The sequence below is a fragment of the Columba livia genome, chromosome 14 (genome assembly GCF_036013475.1).
Source record: "Columba livia isolate bColLiv1 breed racing homer chromosome 14, bColLiv1.pat.W.v2, whole genome shotgun sequence".
Taxonomy (NCBI): Eukaryota; Metazoa; Chordata; class Aves; order Columbiformes; family Columbidae; genus Columba; species Columba livia.
Genome location: NC_088615.1, coordinates 12,558,211 through 12,573,546, shown reverse-complemented (window position 1 = coordinate 12,573,546; position 15,336 = coordinate 12,558,211). Strand labels below are relative to the sequence as shown.

General features: G+C 36.3%; 1 protein-coding gene across 7 annotated transcripts in view; it reads right to left on the bottom strand.

Moving 5' to 3' along the window:
- The window catches only part of GABRG2 (gamma-aminobutyric acid type A receptor subunit gamma2), a 67,631-nt gene extending 56,114 nt beyond the window's left edge, over positions 1-11,517 (bottom strand). For 2 of the 7 annotated variants that reach the window (XM_065030063.1, XM_065030064.1), the window contains exon 1: positions 10,608-11,438. In XM_065030063.1, coding sequence (XP_064886135.1) covers positions 10,608-10,714 — 107 coding nt within the window. In that variant the 5' untranslated portion in view covers positions 10,715-11,438. Of the gene's footprint in view, positions 1-10,607 lie in introns of all 7 variants that reach the window. The other 5 variants (XM_005503517.3, XM_065030062.1, XM_065030065.1 and 2 more) reach the window with 4 other exon arrangements.
- Positions 11,518-15,336: the final 3,819 nt, after the last annotated feature.

The window sequence follows — 15,336 nt, the reverse complement described above, 5'->3', positions numbered from 1 at the left end:
AGTTGACTTTACAGATATAGTATGTTTCCTTTTTTTTTTTCTTCCTTAACGAATTGTATAATTAAAGCCGTAAACAGTTTTCTCCTCTAATACTCTCTACAAGCCTTCACATACTCAGAATTTTTCAAAGTTACTATGTGAGCTAAAATTCTTGGTTTCTGGCCAAAGATTAGTTTTATTTCAGAGCTTAAAATAAAATCCACTCTTTGAAATCTGTAAGGCTAAAATTGTTTCTATTGCCTTTTAAAATAAACTCTATATAAGGTTTGTTTTCACACATATAATCCCTAGAGGACTGACTAGTCAATTCTGTAACTCATTATATATATAATCCTTATTATGAAGTATACCCAGAGCAAAAGTGACTGGATATTAAGTGGTTAAAATGTAATAGTTGAGTATAAAAATATTTCAAAGTGGTTGGATATTAATAACAAATATTTTGGAATTGCTCAATTTAATTTCTGAGAAATGAACTCTATAAGAAGTGGTGGCATGTTGTGAGAGGAAAGAAACACTGTCCCCACCTGGGCAGAATAAAGGTATCTTAGTTTTACAACCTGTTAAGATCAAGAAGGCAGAGTTGTGGATCTGTATCACAATAACCCATGGCAGAGAAGTATATTTTCATGTTGCTCACCATTGCCTTTAAAATATGTGTCCAGAGCCTCATTGGCTGTACTGAGCTTGGGAGTCAAGAATTTGGCCTTAAACGTTTGTGGTGACTTTAATCTTATATGCTGCATTTGAGCTTTATTAAGGCTTTAAGTCATTTTAAGTGCATGCTTTAAGTCTTTAAATCAGCTTAGAGAGGTTTTTTTTAACATTTCCTTTAGAAACCAGGGAAATAAAATGAAAAGAGCTATTATTAATGTAATATTGATTGTCACTGCCTCAAAGAGCTTACAAATATCCAATATGTTTATTCAATACAATGCAGTCTTTGATCCTAGGTAATTATTTTGGTCCAGTAAAAGAGCAGCAATATTTGTGATTGTATTCCAATGTCCTCTAAGTATTTTTCCACTAGTAATCTCATCCTCTTCCAAATTCTTACCTTCCAAGAAAATGACTCCTTTACTATGTTACAAAACAAAACTATAATACTCAAACATATTTGGGTTCACAGCCATCAAAGGCTGTAGGATCAAAATGCGCCATTTCTGTTCTGCATACGGAAGCCAAAAGGCATCTTTTCAGTCGTCAAGTTCAGCTACTAAGACAGCTCTTTGCAGTGTAGATATTATTAAATGGATCAAACACCTCCTCTTATTTCCAAGCCATCTTACTGCATGAGCACTCCTCCAGCCAAAGTTACTTACTGTAGTAAGGGAGTTACTTCCCTTCTCTCTCCTTTTACTTGCATAACTGAGAGTTACTACCAGCTTTCTCACTTGTCTTCTTATTTGAGCATGGCATTTCCCTGGCCTCTAACTTCCAAAATATATATACAGGCTATCTTTAATTCTTGCAAAAAGTTGCTCTGTATTTCTCTTCTTTTTTAATTTGATCATGAGAACTCATCTTTCTGACTCCCTGCACTGGTTTTCTATAAGAAGTAATAGCAGGCTTCTTGTCACTATGTTAAAATGCTGTATAATTCCAGCCTTCATAATTCACTTCTTTATCTCTTCCAGTTCTGCCTCCTATTCACAGTAACTGTAAAGCCTTTCTGGGCTAACAGATAGAGTCCCTGCTCTCTGTACTAGGTAACTCTAAGAGATATCAGTTATTCATCTGTAGAAGGTCAAGCAGACTGTAATTTTAATTATATATCAATTATTTGGTGGCATTCTTCATTCACGGACATTTGTGTGCTTGTCTGTCTTTGGTGTGCTATCTGTTTGGGAAATGTTTGGCAATTGTTTTGAAAATATTACACATCAACATATAGAATTATACTATTGGGGTTTGGGGGATTAGGTGATTACTTTTCTGCACACAGAGGCAGTTTGAGTGCCTAAATTTTGGAAGAATGGCTCTTAGGCCTATAACAGTAGAAACCAGATATGTTGTTTAGGATAGCAGAACGGGAAAGATGGTTGCAGATGCCTCGATGAACTGTTCTTCTTTCCTGCATCAGTCTCTGCTGTACATCTGATTGAAACCTCTTTAATGTTAATCTACAGTGTGAAGTCTTTTGTGTCTTCATCAGTTTTTGGAGGGGAAAAGCAGAGTTCATCCTATATCGCCCTTTCATAGGATGCACACAAAATGGCCAAGAGATGACTGATCTCTTTATATCTGACCATTTTAATTCATTCTGGATTGGTGACATGCTTCCTCCAGCTCTATCAAACATCTACATGGATCAGGAAGTCCCAGAAGTGTGTTATCACTTGATAATATATTCAACAATGTATTGATTAGTTTAGTAGTGCTTTCTAGCATTATCTTATTACTACTAATTATTCTTGTTTTTTCTTTTTCTCATTATTTCTCCTTCTATTTCTTTTTCTCTCTCTTGAAAAATAATCTAAGGGAATTAAATGGAAGTGGAATTCAGTAGATAATCCTCAATCTGTCACAGCAGGCAGATTTCTATTTAGATCAGAAGATATCTTACTACAGATTAACAAAAGCTTCATATGACCAGGACATGCTGGTTGTGTTACACAATATAACATTGAATCACAATTGACGGAAAACATTCATTTTCTCCTATAACCCACTGCGTTTCAGGGAATGCTGTCAGAATTTTATTTCGAGTATGCATGAGATCCTCTTTAAGATACATTTCTCATCAATGTATAGAACCATAGGTATTTTTCTGTAGAACATGGAGCATTCAAAAAGCTTAAGATGATAAAGAGCTCAGAAGAAGGCTAGCCTTTCCTCTTAAGGGTTCACAACAAAGTCCAAGATGACATTCAGTAAAAAATACAATTTCATACATGATTGCCTGCAGCATTTGGAAAGAAATAATGCAAGCATAAAAAGTAGACATCTTCTTCTCATTCCATTCCTTTTAAATGCTCATTATGACCTTTCATTCCTTTTAAATTGTTTGTTTTCTGTATATCGATGTTTTATTTCTGGTAATCTGTATAAATTGTCTGGAGTTTTGTAAAAATGCTGTTTCTTTAGTGTTGTGCTGGCTGGCTGTGAACAGATGAAAGTTCTATCTTGTAAGACTAATATTTAGTTTCATATACAATGGCCAGATTTCACAGCTAGGCCTACGCATAGTGTTGTACTTTACAGAATATGTGTGAAATGTCTTTCCACTAGATCTGAAAAAGTAGAACTGATCCTGTAGATAAGAAAATCTGCCATACACATTAGTGATTTTCTTCCTTAATGATAATAATTTGTTGCATAGAGATTCTTGTATAAATTACTGAAGTTCTATTACCTGCTATCACACTGCAGTTATCATAATGTGATGATTACTCTGGGTCACATCAGCTATCTATTGTGCCTTGTATTTTGCATCTGGCAGATGCCAACAGCAGAAGCTAAGAGCAAAAGATCAGAGCATTAATATAATGATGCTTCCCTAGTAAAATCTCTTCACTTCCAGAAACATGCACCTAGAGATTTCCTGTAAAGAAATGTTACCATTGAGATTAATGGACTTTGAAGTATTTTTGTGCTTTTTGAATCTATATAAATCTCTGGGCTCTGCATTACCTCACTGATTAGAAAAACAAAACATTTTTGTAAGTTTTCAGGCAGCCAATGAAAATTTCATTTGGTACCCTATGCCCTTTATATAGAAGAAAACAAGTAGTACTTTTGCAGTTAACTTTTTCCATGTTGCTTAGGACACCAGATGAAAAAGCATTATGCAGCTGAGTAGTCATTTACATGGGAAGGTGTTTGCTACATTTCTCTTCTGCTTCTACAGTCACCGCTGGTTTTCAGCAGCATTAAAGCCTCCTTTTTTTGACAGTAGTTGTGTTAAAAATATTACCCTGTTATATAAAGAAGAGGATATCACTGTGTGTCAGACTGAATACCCAATACAAGACTCATATATTAATTTCCTGTCACAACTATACAAATAGCCCAGAATCACACTAGCTGTAATCCTCACTGTTCTCTCAATAGCTTTCTTCAACCTACCACCTTCGCCCCTCTTTTACCTCAGTTTGTCTCAGCCAGTTGGCAGGTGCTGGGACTTGTGAAAATATGTACCCACTATCTCCCTCTTCCCACTCTTTATTCATATGGATGAAAAAAAAAGTATTTTGTAAATTTCTCACATTGAAGGAGATGGTTACACATTCTGATATAAATGAATTTCTAACCACTTCATATGACAAGTTTAAAAGCAAGTAACATTATTTTCTTATTTCTAAAGATAAAACTAAACTCTGTTTTCTTCAGCTTCTGGCTTAATGCAAAGCTGAATTTCTCTTAATTGGAAGAATCGAACAAGCAGGTTACTTCTGGGCATTGCAAATGGGAAACTGGGCCCAATTTAAACAACAAGAAAGCTCCTACTTATTGCACCAGAGCTCTTCTGAGCCAGGAGCTCACCTAAATAACATGCTTGTGAAGACAATACGCCTCTATAGGTGTACACACTAGGTGAATTCACATTCTCATGGTATACTTCTTATTAGTTTCAAGATCACTTGGGCCATAACCCAGTATCAAAAGGAAGCATACAGGGAATGCTGAAACAGTTTTAAGTCATCGGAAGTCACCGATAGACACTTCATGCTGTTTCTTTCTCATCTTTCCTTCAGCTAAAATAACTCTTCATCCCAATTTTTGTGCTTTGGATATATTCACTAGGGGCAATCATAGTCCTTAATTTCATTAGTGCTCAACAAGTTCATTTTTAGTCTTATTCTATGAAATGGGTCTGTCCTACCTAATAATAATTATACTTACCTGACTACGGTGAATAACCATTTTTTTCTGCAATTTACACATGGTACTTTTTGCAGTCTTCTTACAATGAATGTTTCTTGTTCTAAGTAAACAGCTTCCACCTTTGAGCCCAGAAGCATAACTCTACTTCCAGTGAAGTAACCTGGGTGTCTATTTCTATTGTCAGATGTCATATCTTTTCTAAAAAGAGGTAAATAAACGTCTCCTTTACTGCCTCAAAGTCTCCCTAGCTCTTATTCCATTCACAGAAAACAAGCCCTGATCTTGAATGGGGAAATTCCTTTAAGTCCAGAGGGCCAGGACAAAACCTATGTGCCACTTCAGATCAATTTACATTACAGTCTGTGGGCTGAAGTGATGTGTAAAGTTTAACCTGATCTATACAGAATAAAAAAGGAATGAAGAAAAAAGTGGTTAGAGGTGTTGCAAATAACCTAGCTGGAATGTGTGTTGAGAGCTTTCTGCAAAAAGTAAAAGCATTATGCAGTGTAAGAAACACTTAAAGATTCTTACTGAGTTACAATTCAACTTTGGGTTCCTTCCTACTTCTTCCTTATGAACACATAACTGCCTGTAAGAATTTACACTGTATAGGTCCTGACTTTTTCCTCACCAACAGACTGACTTCAGTGGGATGGAGATTACTGAGAGGATAAAACTAGGCCTGTCATGTGAGGAGAGTCCTAAAATTGTGGAGATTTTCATTAGGTATAGGATAAGATGTTGATTTCTTAGTAGACATAGCTGGGAAAATGAACAATCAAACATTACCATCTGTGTTAAAGTGAATTTATTTGGCAATAAATGTCTATTAAAAAAGTACAATACTAGATAGGCTATGAAGCATGAGCGTTTTAAAAAAACTTCAGCTCTACCATCCCTATGCCAACTATTTTTTTTACGTGTATATCTTCTAAGCCCAAATCCATATGAAGCAATCCTTCAGCTAGCATTGTATTCTTCACTGCCGCTCTCACATAATCTACCTCTTTTTCTGTATAGGGCTGTGAGTGGGGCTGCCGGTACAATAGTTTGTAAAGCAGCAGTTCAGGCTGTACCAATGAAATAGAGAGCCACAGTACACTCTAGTTATTCTGATGAATGTTTAAAAGAAATCTAATGATCACCCTAATAGAATCTTTATATCTAGGAATATACAGAATTTTAATAGGTAGAGTAGTTGATCATAACAAGGCAAAGGCTATGGGGTACAAAGCTGGCTTCAAGTGAGCCAGTGCAGCCCCCAGTACAGGACACAGACACCCAGAGGTATTGACCTTAGAGCTACCTCTGCTTTGGAGATACTTGAATGTGACTCTTGAAGGTAGTATATGGATCATGTACAGTACAGATATACTCTCAACAGGTATAAGAGGCAGAATATGAAAAAAAAATCAACCTTCCTACGAGCATGTTCATCTGTTATTGCTCACCTGTGTCTAGTGCTTTATCTAATCCTTTAATAAGTCATGGTTTCAAATCACAATTCAGTTATTTGCTGGAGAAAGTGGTGGTCATTACTTAAGTGTATAAGAATTTAATTGTACTGGGACTGAGACTTGGGATGAGTTTCCCTTGACCAGACATTTGCTTCTTTTCCCTTCACTTGTTCACTTCTATCAAAGACTTCTTCCCATTTAAATTTTTGTGCAACTGTTACAGAATTTCTTGACTTATGCCAACAGAGCAAGTGTAGCACAAAAATGAAAACAATGCGACCACAATCCAAATCAATCAGGTTTTTTTTCCAGATCAGTACTAATCAAGAACAATTTAAACTTAAGACCAAAAAGCATGATTTGTATGGCCATGAAGAAGACATCTAATATGAATCATATGGGAAATGCTAACTTCAAAGTGTAGATTCATTTCCTCAGCTATTTTTACTGTAGTTAGTTTTTAGAGTTTTGTATCAACAAATTTCACTTCTCAGATTTTTGAGGATTCAGACTTTCTGAAAGACTTTGCATAGTCATTGGAGTATTTTGGAATACATGGATTTTGTCATGCAGGTTATGGTTAGGTGGTATAGTCATTAAAGCAGAAGTTAGTTAAAAGGCTTAATTCACATCTCTGAATTATTATATGCTTGCAAGTGGGGAAACAGTGTCTGTAATCTTTTTTGCCCCATCAAGTTATTAATGATTAGATGGTGATATTTTTTTTTAATTGTTCAAATCTACTTTAGATCACTGGATTTTTAGTCTCTTTATTCCAATAGTAGTTATTCCAAGTTGTGTCCCAGCATTCTAGCTGGGAAACTCAGAGGCAGTGTCACTGGCCTTGCTAACCCTGACCAGGTAGAGGACAGGTCCTGTGTCCATGGAGCCTCAGCCCTGCTGAAACAAAGACTGTGGCATATAGGGCAATCAGCACTAAATATTCAGTTACATAGTATCATAGAAAAGGATAAAGTCATCACTTAAAGCACTTAGATTCACATCTCCTGTTATGATACTTCTTTAAAGGGGACCATTCCTTGTTAATTGAGAAATTGTCTCTTGCTGAGCAACTCCTTATTCCAATAACACTCCAAGTGACTTCAACGGGGCCTCTGACTTAGTATTAGTGCTGTACACTGTGTGAAACTATTGAAAGCGAGTGTACTAATAGCTATAGCTGCAGGATTAATACCAAACTGATGGTAACAACCTTTACCGTAGTTCTGAATGACTGTTCATCTCAGGGATATTCATACCCCTTTTCATCATTGTTATTATATCACTTATCACACGGTGCAAGAACCCAACTGACACTGATAGTGCTTTACAAGAAAAAAATACTATTTACTCCCACATTCAGTAATTTACTAGTGAAGATACATATATTCACATATGCACCAAACTCTTTTGGTGCTAAAGTGATTGCTTTATTTATGCTTTTTTTCTGATCCGTCTTGATAGTTTCCAGTTTTAGGTGTCTAGTTGCAGCATAAAAACATTGCCATGACACTACTCGGGCACTAATGAGTAAAAAAATAAAAGCAGCTAGTGTCCAGAATATGACATCTGGACATCACTTTGCGCTGTGTTCATGTCAAGTGTAATAAAAAAAAAATAGTTCCAATTAAACTTCATATTGAGGTGTGCAAATATTAAACTACTTTATTTACATTTTTAAAGTGTTTCTAAACCCCAAGATTTTGATGAATAGTTTTCAGAAATCTGGGGGTTGGTTTGATTCATTTTCACTGAAACACGGCGTCAGTCAGTCTGAGGGACTGCACAAAGCTGTTACACTAGTCTGACACAGAAGATGATGGGGAACTTTATGCAAGAAGTTTGCAGTGCAGTTCTGAATGTCAAAAATCAAATCTGAAGAAAGCACTTCCTAAAACGTTAGTGTGCACAATTGTAAGGGTGTACTTGTGTGCATGTAATAAAACTGAGACATAAAATTACTGTCCAAGTAAAATCCTGCAGTGCTGTAATAGGTCATTGGTTCTTAATTCATTCAAATCATGGTTTGCTGAAGTCAATGCCAAAATTTTAGCTGCTTTCATTAATACCTGAATGATGCCTTAACTTTCCTCTTCTTTCTCTATTCTTCTAAATATCAATGATTGTGCAACAATTTTTTTTCTCTACATAATATTTTTTTTTATTAATGGGGGAAAACTTCTGCACAGTATTGGTAATCAGTTTTCATGTGTTCAATTACTTTGATCAGATTCTGCAAATACTTAAACTTTTGTGTGTATTCTGATTGATGTCAACACCTTTATTCATATGCATAACATGGAGTTATGCATTGGCCTTTAAGAATTCAGTGTCCAAGACAGGTGACACATAATACAATGATATTCCCTCCTTCTGAAGTGTTTGATGGGTTTTTAACAAAGAAAAACTGGGTATAAATAAACAGTATCTAAGTTTAACTTTTATAACTCTGTCTTGGTTCATGAGTTTCCAAAGCTAATAGTAAGGTTTCTTCCACAACAGGAGGAGAAAAGTGTCCTGATTATTAGAATTAAAATAATATTTTCAGGTTGACTCATTTAAAATATTTTTATAAAGCAGTAAGGATAACTTTCACCTTTACTTGTAACTTTTTAGTATTGTTTCTGTGTCTATTATTTATTCTTTGAAAGTGTGAAGTCAGGAAGCTGTCAGAGGAAACCATCTTGGCCATGAGATGGCTCTGAAGAGAAAATAGAACCTTTTGCTGAGATAAAACTTTAATTTGCATTATGAAGAGTTTATTTTAAAATTTATGAAATAATTTAGGCAAAATTCTTCTCAGGGTATGTTATTCTGAAAGATGAGTGAAAAAAAGGAAGCGTGTTCAGATAGATATCTGGGATTATTTTAGTGGAAGTTTTATGTCAAAATAATCTGAGACTCTGTGTTCGTGAAATCCTGTAAAAGCTCATTTTCCATCACTGTTTTCACATAGTAATGTGAAATTATTCTGTAAGAATCTGAGATACCTTACATGTCATACTCCCAATAACAAAGCTTCATGGTAGATACACCAAATTTTATTTCACTTTCTAGTCCATTTTCAACCATTTTAAGTTTCTTTTCACAGGAATTCTTCAGAGTCCTTTTTTTTTTATGAGAAGAAAGTTACTCTAAAGCCCAGCAACTTTGCATTTCCTTGGCCAATAATTTTTGCCTTTTATTTTGCCTAGACCTAAAATCCTACCACTGCAGCTTCAGTGTCTGATTTTTCTTAAACAAACAAAAAGGCAAACAGAGCCCGCTTTTTAGTATGGTTGTGTCCAGGTAAAAGAAGGGGAGATAAAGAAGGTGAATTCAAATGAGAAGCTGGATGCATACAGCACTAATAGTAGAAAAGAGAGTGGGCACTAACTTCTTTAATGGATCGATGACAACAGGGCTTATGCAGCTGTGAGAAGAGGCTGTTCCCAAAGGCCAGGCCAGGTACTTTGCAATGCAGTGCTACTTTCTCATCTAACCTGTTAAATGCACAGTCCACAAATTTTTGCAGGAATGTCTAGTTCAGCGTAATGCTTGGCACTGCAGCAATACTCACTCCTCCCCTCCACTTTCTACTCATCCACATACAAACTCCTTCCTCCTTTGCTGTTAAGATTTTTAGCTCTTTACATTTATAAATACAATACACATACGCAGCATGCACAGGTTGTCTTCAAACAGCACATGTGTCAGTGAGGTGGGGTAAATGCCACTGTAAACATTCATCTCGTATGTTCAGCGAACGCTATTGCATCCCTTTGCTTGTTCCATCGGCATTAAAAGCATTTCGGTAGCTGGGAAATGCAGGCAGCAGCTCGCTGCCTCCTTATGCAGGGACCTGCAGCCCCGTCCTTGGTCCTTGATCCTTCCCTGGCTCCGACAGAGGAACAAACCTCAGGCACCGGGGAGCCCGTAGCCCGGGCACAGCCATGATGTGGCTGCTGAGGTGAAAACAAGCGCAAATGCACTGACATTCTGCCCACAAAACACAGCTGTACTATAACTCCATGCACTGTAGCAAACAATAATTCAGAGATAAAAGGCTTCATTAATATGGCATCAAATTCTGTGAAACACCCGGCATGTACCACCATCATACACACCCGCTGCTCATCCTCCCTGTCCATTTCAGAGCGACAACAATGTAAGAGAAATAAAACATTGTAAGATCTCAGCAGCTAGGAGATAGGTGAATGTAATGCCACCCTCCAAACCTCCGGCATTCTCACCGCAGCTCTGCAAATTTGCAAACAGATTCTTCGCCCCCCAGCCCTCCCTCACCCCCCACCCCCCCAAACAGAATCAGAAAGCACATCTTACCACTGGATGAGAGAGAGGAACAGAAGTGCCCACACCATCATTTTGAGAGAAAATGCAGGATTCAAGAATGCAGTGCTCCCCAGGCTTGTCGGATTTGGAGGACTCATCTCTTTTTCTCCAACCCCCCCACCAGTTTTTTTCCCCTTTCCTCTGGGTTGCAGATGGATCCGTCTCCTTCTTTAATTTTTTTTGGTAGTGGTTCTCCCCCCCTCCCTACCAGGTCCCGTCAGTGGGATGATACATTGCGCCCAGCTGCGGGAATTAATATGCAGGGGGACAGAAATTAGATCTGCACAAGCCCTTTGCAGATATAATCAGAAACGTCAGCTCAGGCAGCAGGCAGCAGCTTCCAAATCTAGGGGAATAATATAATTGGGAGAGAAAAAAAACAAAGGGAAAAACCCCAAACCAACAAAACCGCAGACACTCGGAGAATAAAAACAGTCAAGGAAAGGAGAAATGCATGCACACATTTACAGAACCGCTCACACACATGCAACAAAAGCCGATAAAGCAATAGAAAGAGCAAATGAGAGGAGAGAAAAAAAGAAAAAGAATAAAGCTATGGATCTTCTGCCTGAATGCAGATTAACTCTGAGGTCAAAGTGGAAATGATGCACTCTGCTGCAGCACAGATTAACACATGCGTGGTGTCAGCCGGGGTGCTTTTTAACCTTTGATTACACATATGCAGGCAGCCTTGCTTTTCATTTGGGAGGCAAGAAGGATTTGGCAGGCATAAAAAGGGAGGTTGGAAGGAAAAGCTTGCCCTGTGCTGCTGAGCATCCTCATTTTTCTAAACAGCCTGGAAATCGTGATTGCAAAGGAAAAAAAAATGAAAGGATGGATGGGGGAGTGGAAAAGGGAGGGATGGTTGTTGCTAAGTAACTCAGGAAATGGGGAAAGCAGCATTGGTGGAGTCAGTATGAATGAGGTGATTTAGAGTGTGATAGAATTAGGGGGAACATGCAAGGTTTTTATCTCCCCTCCCCCTAATACAACCAGGCTACACAGACACAGGAAATACTTCCTGGCCATGGGGGGAAGCACTAGATGGCTATAAAAGCTGGACGTAGCCAAATTTTGGAACCAGAATCCCAAATTCCTTAGTCCAAAATTGTACTTTAGCAGCTCCTAGTGAAGTAAAAATTCAGGGAATCTCATGATTTCCCAAAGTAAGAGCACCTCAGTCTAAAATAGATACTTGCACCATGACCTAGAGTAACCAATTTTTTATTTCCCAAATTTTTTCTGCTTAAAACCAAAGCAAGTATAGATAGCATCAAGCCTCCCCAATGCTGTTTATAAACTGTGGGATTGATGCGCAAACATAATTATCAGGAACTGGGACATGTGAGCTGACACTGTTTCAGTTCCAAGCCCATCTTTTCTAAAACTCAAGGGGGAAATAAAGAAATAATTCTTCTAAAGAACACTTAAATGGAGAGAAAATGAAATGCTCCTAATAGAATAAAAGCATCAAAAATTCCCTCTGGACTGAGTCTAGTCTGAACCAAATTTGATGTCTGGATCCTGCTCAAACCTGCCAATACTCAGAGCAATCTGGTAAATATCAGTGTCCAAATGCAGAATGAAATTTATCCATCGAAAATGGATAAAGTAGTTGTTGTCGCAGATTCTCAAAAAATACCCCACATCCAGCCTTCAGCCATCAAACAAATTTTGTTTCCAAACATGACATATTTAACTATAATAGCCCATTGATAATATTAATCCTGTAAGTATTTCATTAGCTGCACCTTCTATTCACACTGTTAACTGGATATCAATGGGATTTGATGGACAAATATACACTGAAGATTATGTAGTTTGTTCTGCGTATTAAAAATTAAATCATCATTTTACGATCAATTTTTCATTTCAGATCTACTTAATTTTATTTTCTGATGTGTGCAGTTGACATTTAGGCACTAAGGTAGTGGGAATTAGGGTCTTTGACTTCTGATATGGTCAGTTTTTCAGTGTTCCTAGAGGGTAGATATCACAGCTAACATCATTTAGATATCAAAATACTTGACCACAATACATAAAACTTATCCATCAATATTCAAGTAATAGCAATTTTGACTGTAAATAATTTCAAATATGAAATTGTCCTTGCAGTCCTTTGCAACCTTGGCCTGAAGGAAAAGAAAGCAAAACCAGGTTTTATGCTTAATACGTTTTAATATTATAATCTTTGGTTATGATGATAACATTTGCTGGGAAAAAAAGTTGTTTGCCTGTAGCAGATAAAATTGCTACAGAAAACAAAAACCCAATAGGCTGCTTTTTATTTGAACACGTGTTGTCTTTGAAGCACAGAGTTTTGCTTCTTGTGCCCACAAGCTCAGATCAGACAGTGATGTTTTAGAATTCCGTCATAATAAATTATCACAAAGGACCAAATTTACATGAGAACACTGCCGAGTGTGAAATGTTTTCCTGACACCTTTTGTGTGATAAACCAATCCCACATAGTAATTTGCCCCTGAGCACAAATGTGGTATCTTCACAAGAAATGACTTAACAGTTTTTTATGGAAAAAATGTCTTATGAAGAATAATTGAACACAGAAGTGATTGTTCCAAAAACATTCGTTCTATATCAGACCAGAATAACATTCCCAAGAGTATCTTACTGTACTTTGGCAGACAGCTGGTCCATTTACAAGGAGGTTTTCAGCTGCCATTCATTTTCCAATGTGTCTGGATCTTTAAGCCCAAAAATAGATGGCTTTTCCTTACTCTAAAATTGTTTTTTCTCGTGTATCAAACTTTACATCATACATTAACAACGAAGACAAAAGATACATGCAAAAAAGCAAATGCAAAAAAATTAAAGTATTATAAAGGATAGATAAAGTAGAAAAAAGTATTCTGCCAATGTCAGTATATCACCAGGTAATCTGGAGCTTCTTTCTGTTTCAGATTCTAATTCCTTATGTTGCTTTAGACAAAAAACAAAAATAAAATGCTAATTTCACTGTCTCTCAAATGGCATAAGATTTGGGTAAGAGGTAACTGTTTTTTATGGGTTGGGGACAGTTTCTTAAATGCCGAAGAAGGAAAGGCCTAGGTAGCTAAATTGCCTAGTGATGATTTAGGAGACTGCTAATTGCATAGCAAGCATTGTTTTAGTACTAAGAAAAATAAATTAAATCTATCAAATTACTTTTAGCCAGAAATAAAATATCCTAGTTATGAAAAAAGGCATTTTGAACTGCATGAATCTGTGTGTTTTCAAAAATATCTTGCCTAAAGCTATACCTAAACATATATTTTATACTAGTAGTAATGACATTGATAACATTTTGTTTTCCTCCAGTATTCTCCTAGCATATTCTAGCCCTGGAGAAATATACAAATACTGAACTTGTGAGGAAAATAGCATCCAATATAAAACATTTCTTAGATGGCATTCTAGGATTTGATACAATGTAGCACTTTTCCCGTGGCCTATCTTCTAATACATTTTCTGCTCATAAGTAAGGGTATAATTTTTATTTTTTTTTAAAGTGGAGACAACCAAAAATGAGTGTCTTCCAAAACTTCTAGAAGACATGTAACTCATGGTTTGGTACGTTTAGTAGTATACATATGTTTTTGTGGCTGTGTATGGGAGGTGTGTGTTTTTCTATTAGCATATTAGTTTATTATCTCACTGATAAACAAATTCTGTACTAGAGCAGGAGTTGCCAGGGCTGACTACTTACTGACAAGTCAAGGGACTGTAGGTGGACTTTCCAGTTAGAAGACCTAGATGTCTAGTTCTCTGTTAATTCATGTGCATATAATACAGAGATTTTGTGAAGGAGTGATATGGAGGTGGACTGAATAGAAATTATGTCTGTAGTGCTAGACTAAAATAATAGTTTAGAGATTATTATTGACTTCTTAATGGACAAGAAATCTGGGCCTTTCAAAGAGTTTTTTAGTCAAGTCTACCTGAACATTACTGCAAATGCACATATTTTTACATTCATATCAGTACTAAGTAGATGAACTACAGTGCACCATGTATCCAAATATGGATCTGTCTGTTTTGGCAAATGTAATTTAAAACTAATTGTTTATTGTTATATAACTAAAAATAGTCGCTTCTTAATATTGAATCTTGCTGCTATTTTTCCCTTGTACATACTGGGTGAAAGAGTCAGACAAATTGCTTATAATTGGTGTAGAATATGGATGTTCTAGATTGGCAAAATAGGACTCCAGATGGATTTTATTATTTGACTGAAAAAGTATCATTTAAGCATTGTTTTGGTGCTATTTATTAGAATTCAGATGATTCACTTGAGCTGTCATAATAAAAGAAAAAAATAAGACTAAAAAGGTGAAAATAAAAATTCTTTCAAGAAATCTATCAAGCTGAAGTCAATTTCTTAGAGGATTCAATCTACTGTATTATTTTAAAAGCCAAAATCTTGTGCTGCTTGGGAAATGATTTTCTAAATAATTATCTTAGAGCTTAGCAATGAAAAAATGGAAACTCTTTTCTAAGTATATATACTGGTATTTCAGGCTTTTATGCAAAGCGAACATTTTTTTTCTTCAGAAAGATTTTTATTTAAACAGTTTCATCAGGTTTCTATTCTAAGCAACCACTCTCTGAATATTTGACTTACTGAAAAAAAGCTGGTAGCCTAAATACAACCAAAACACAAACCCAAAATACTGTGTTTGTTTATATGCTTTGATCTTGCGCTAAAACAGTAAAGAAAACA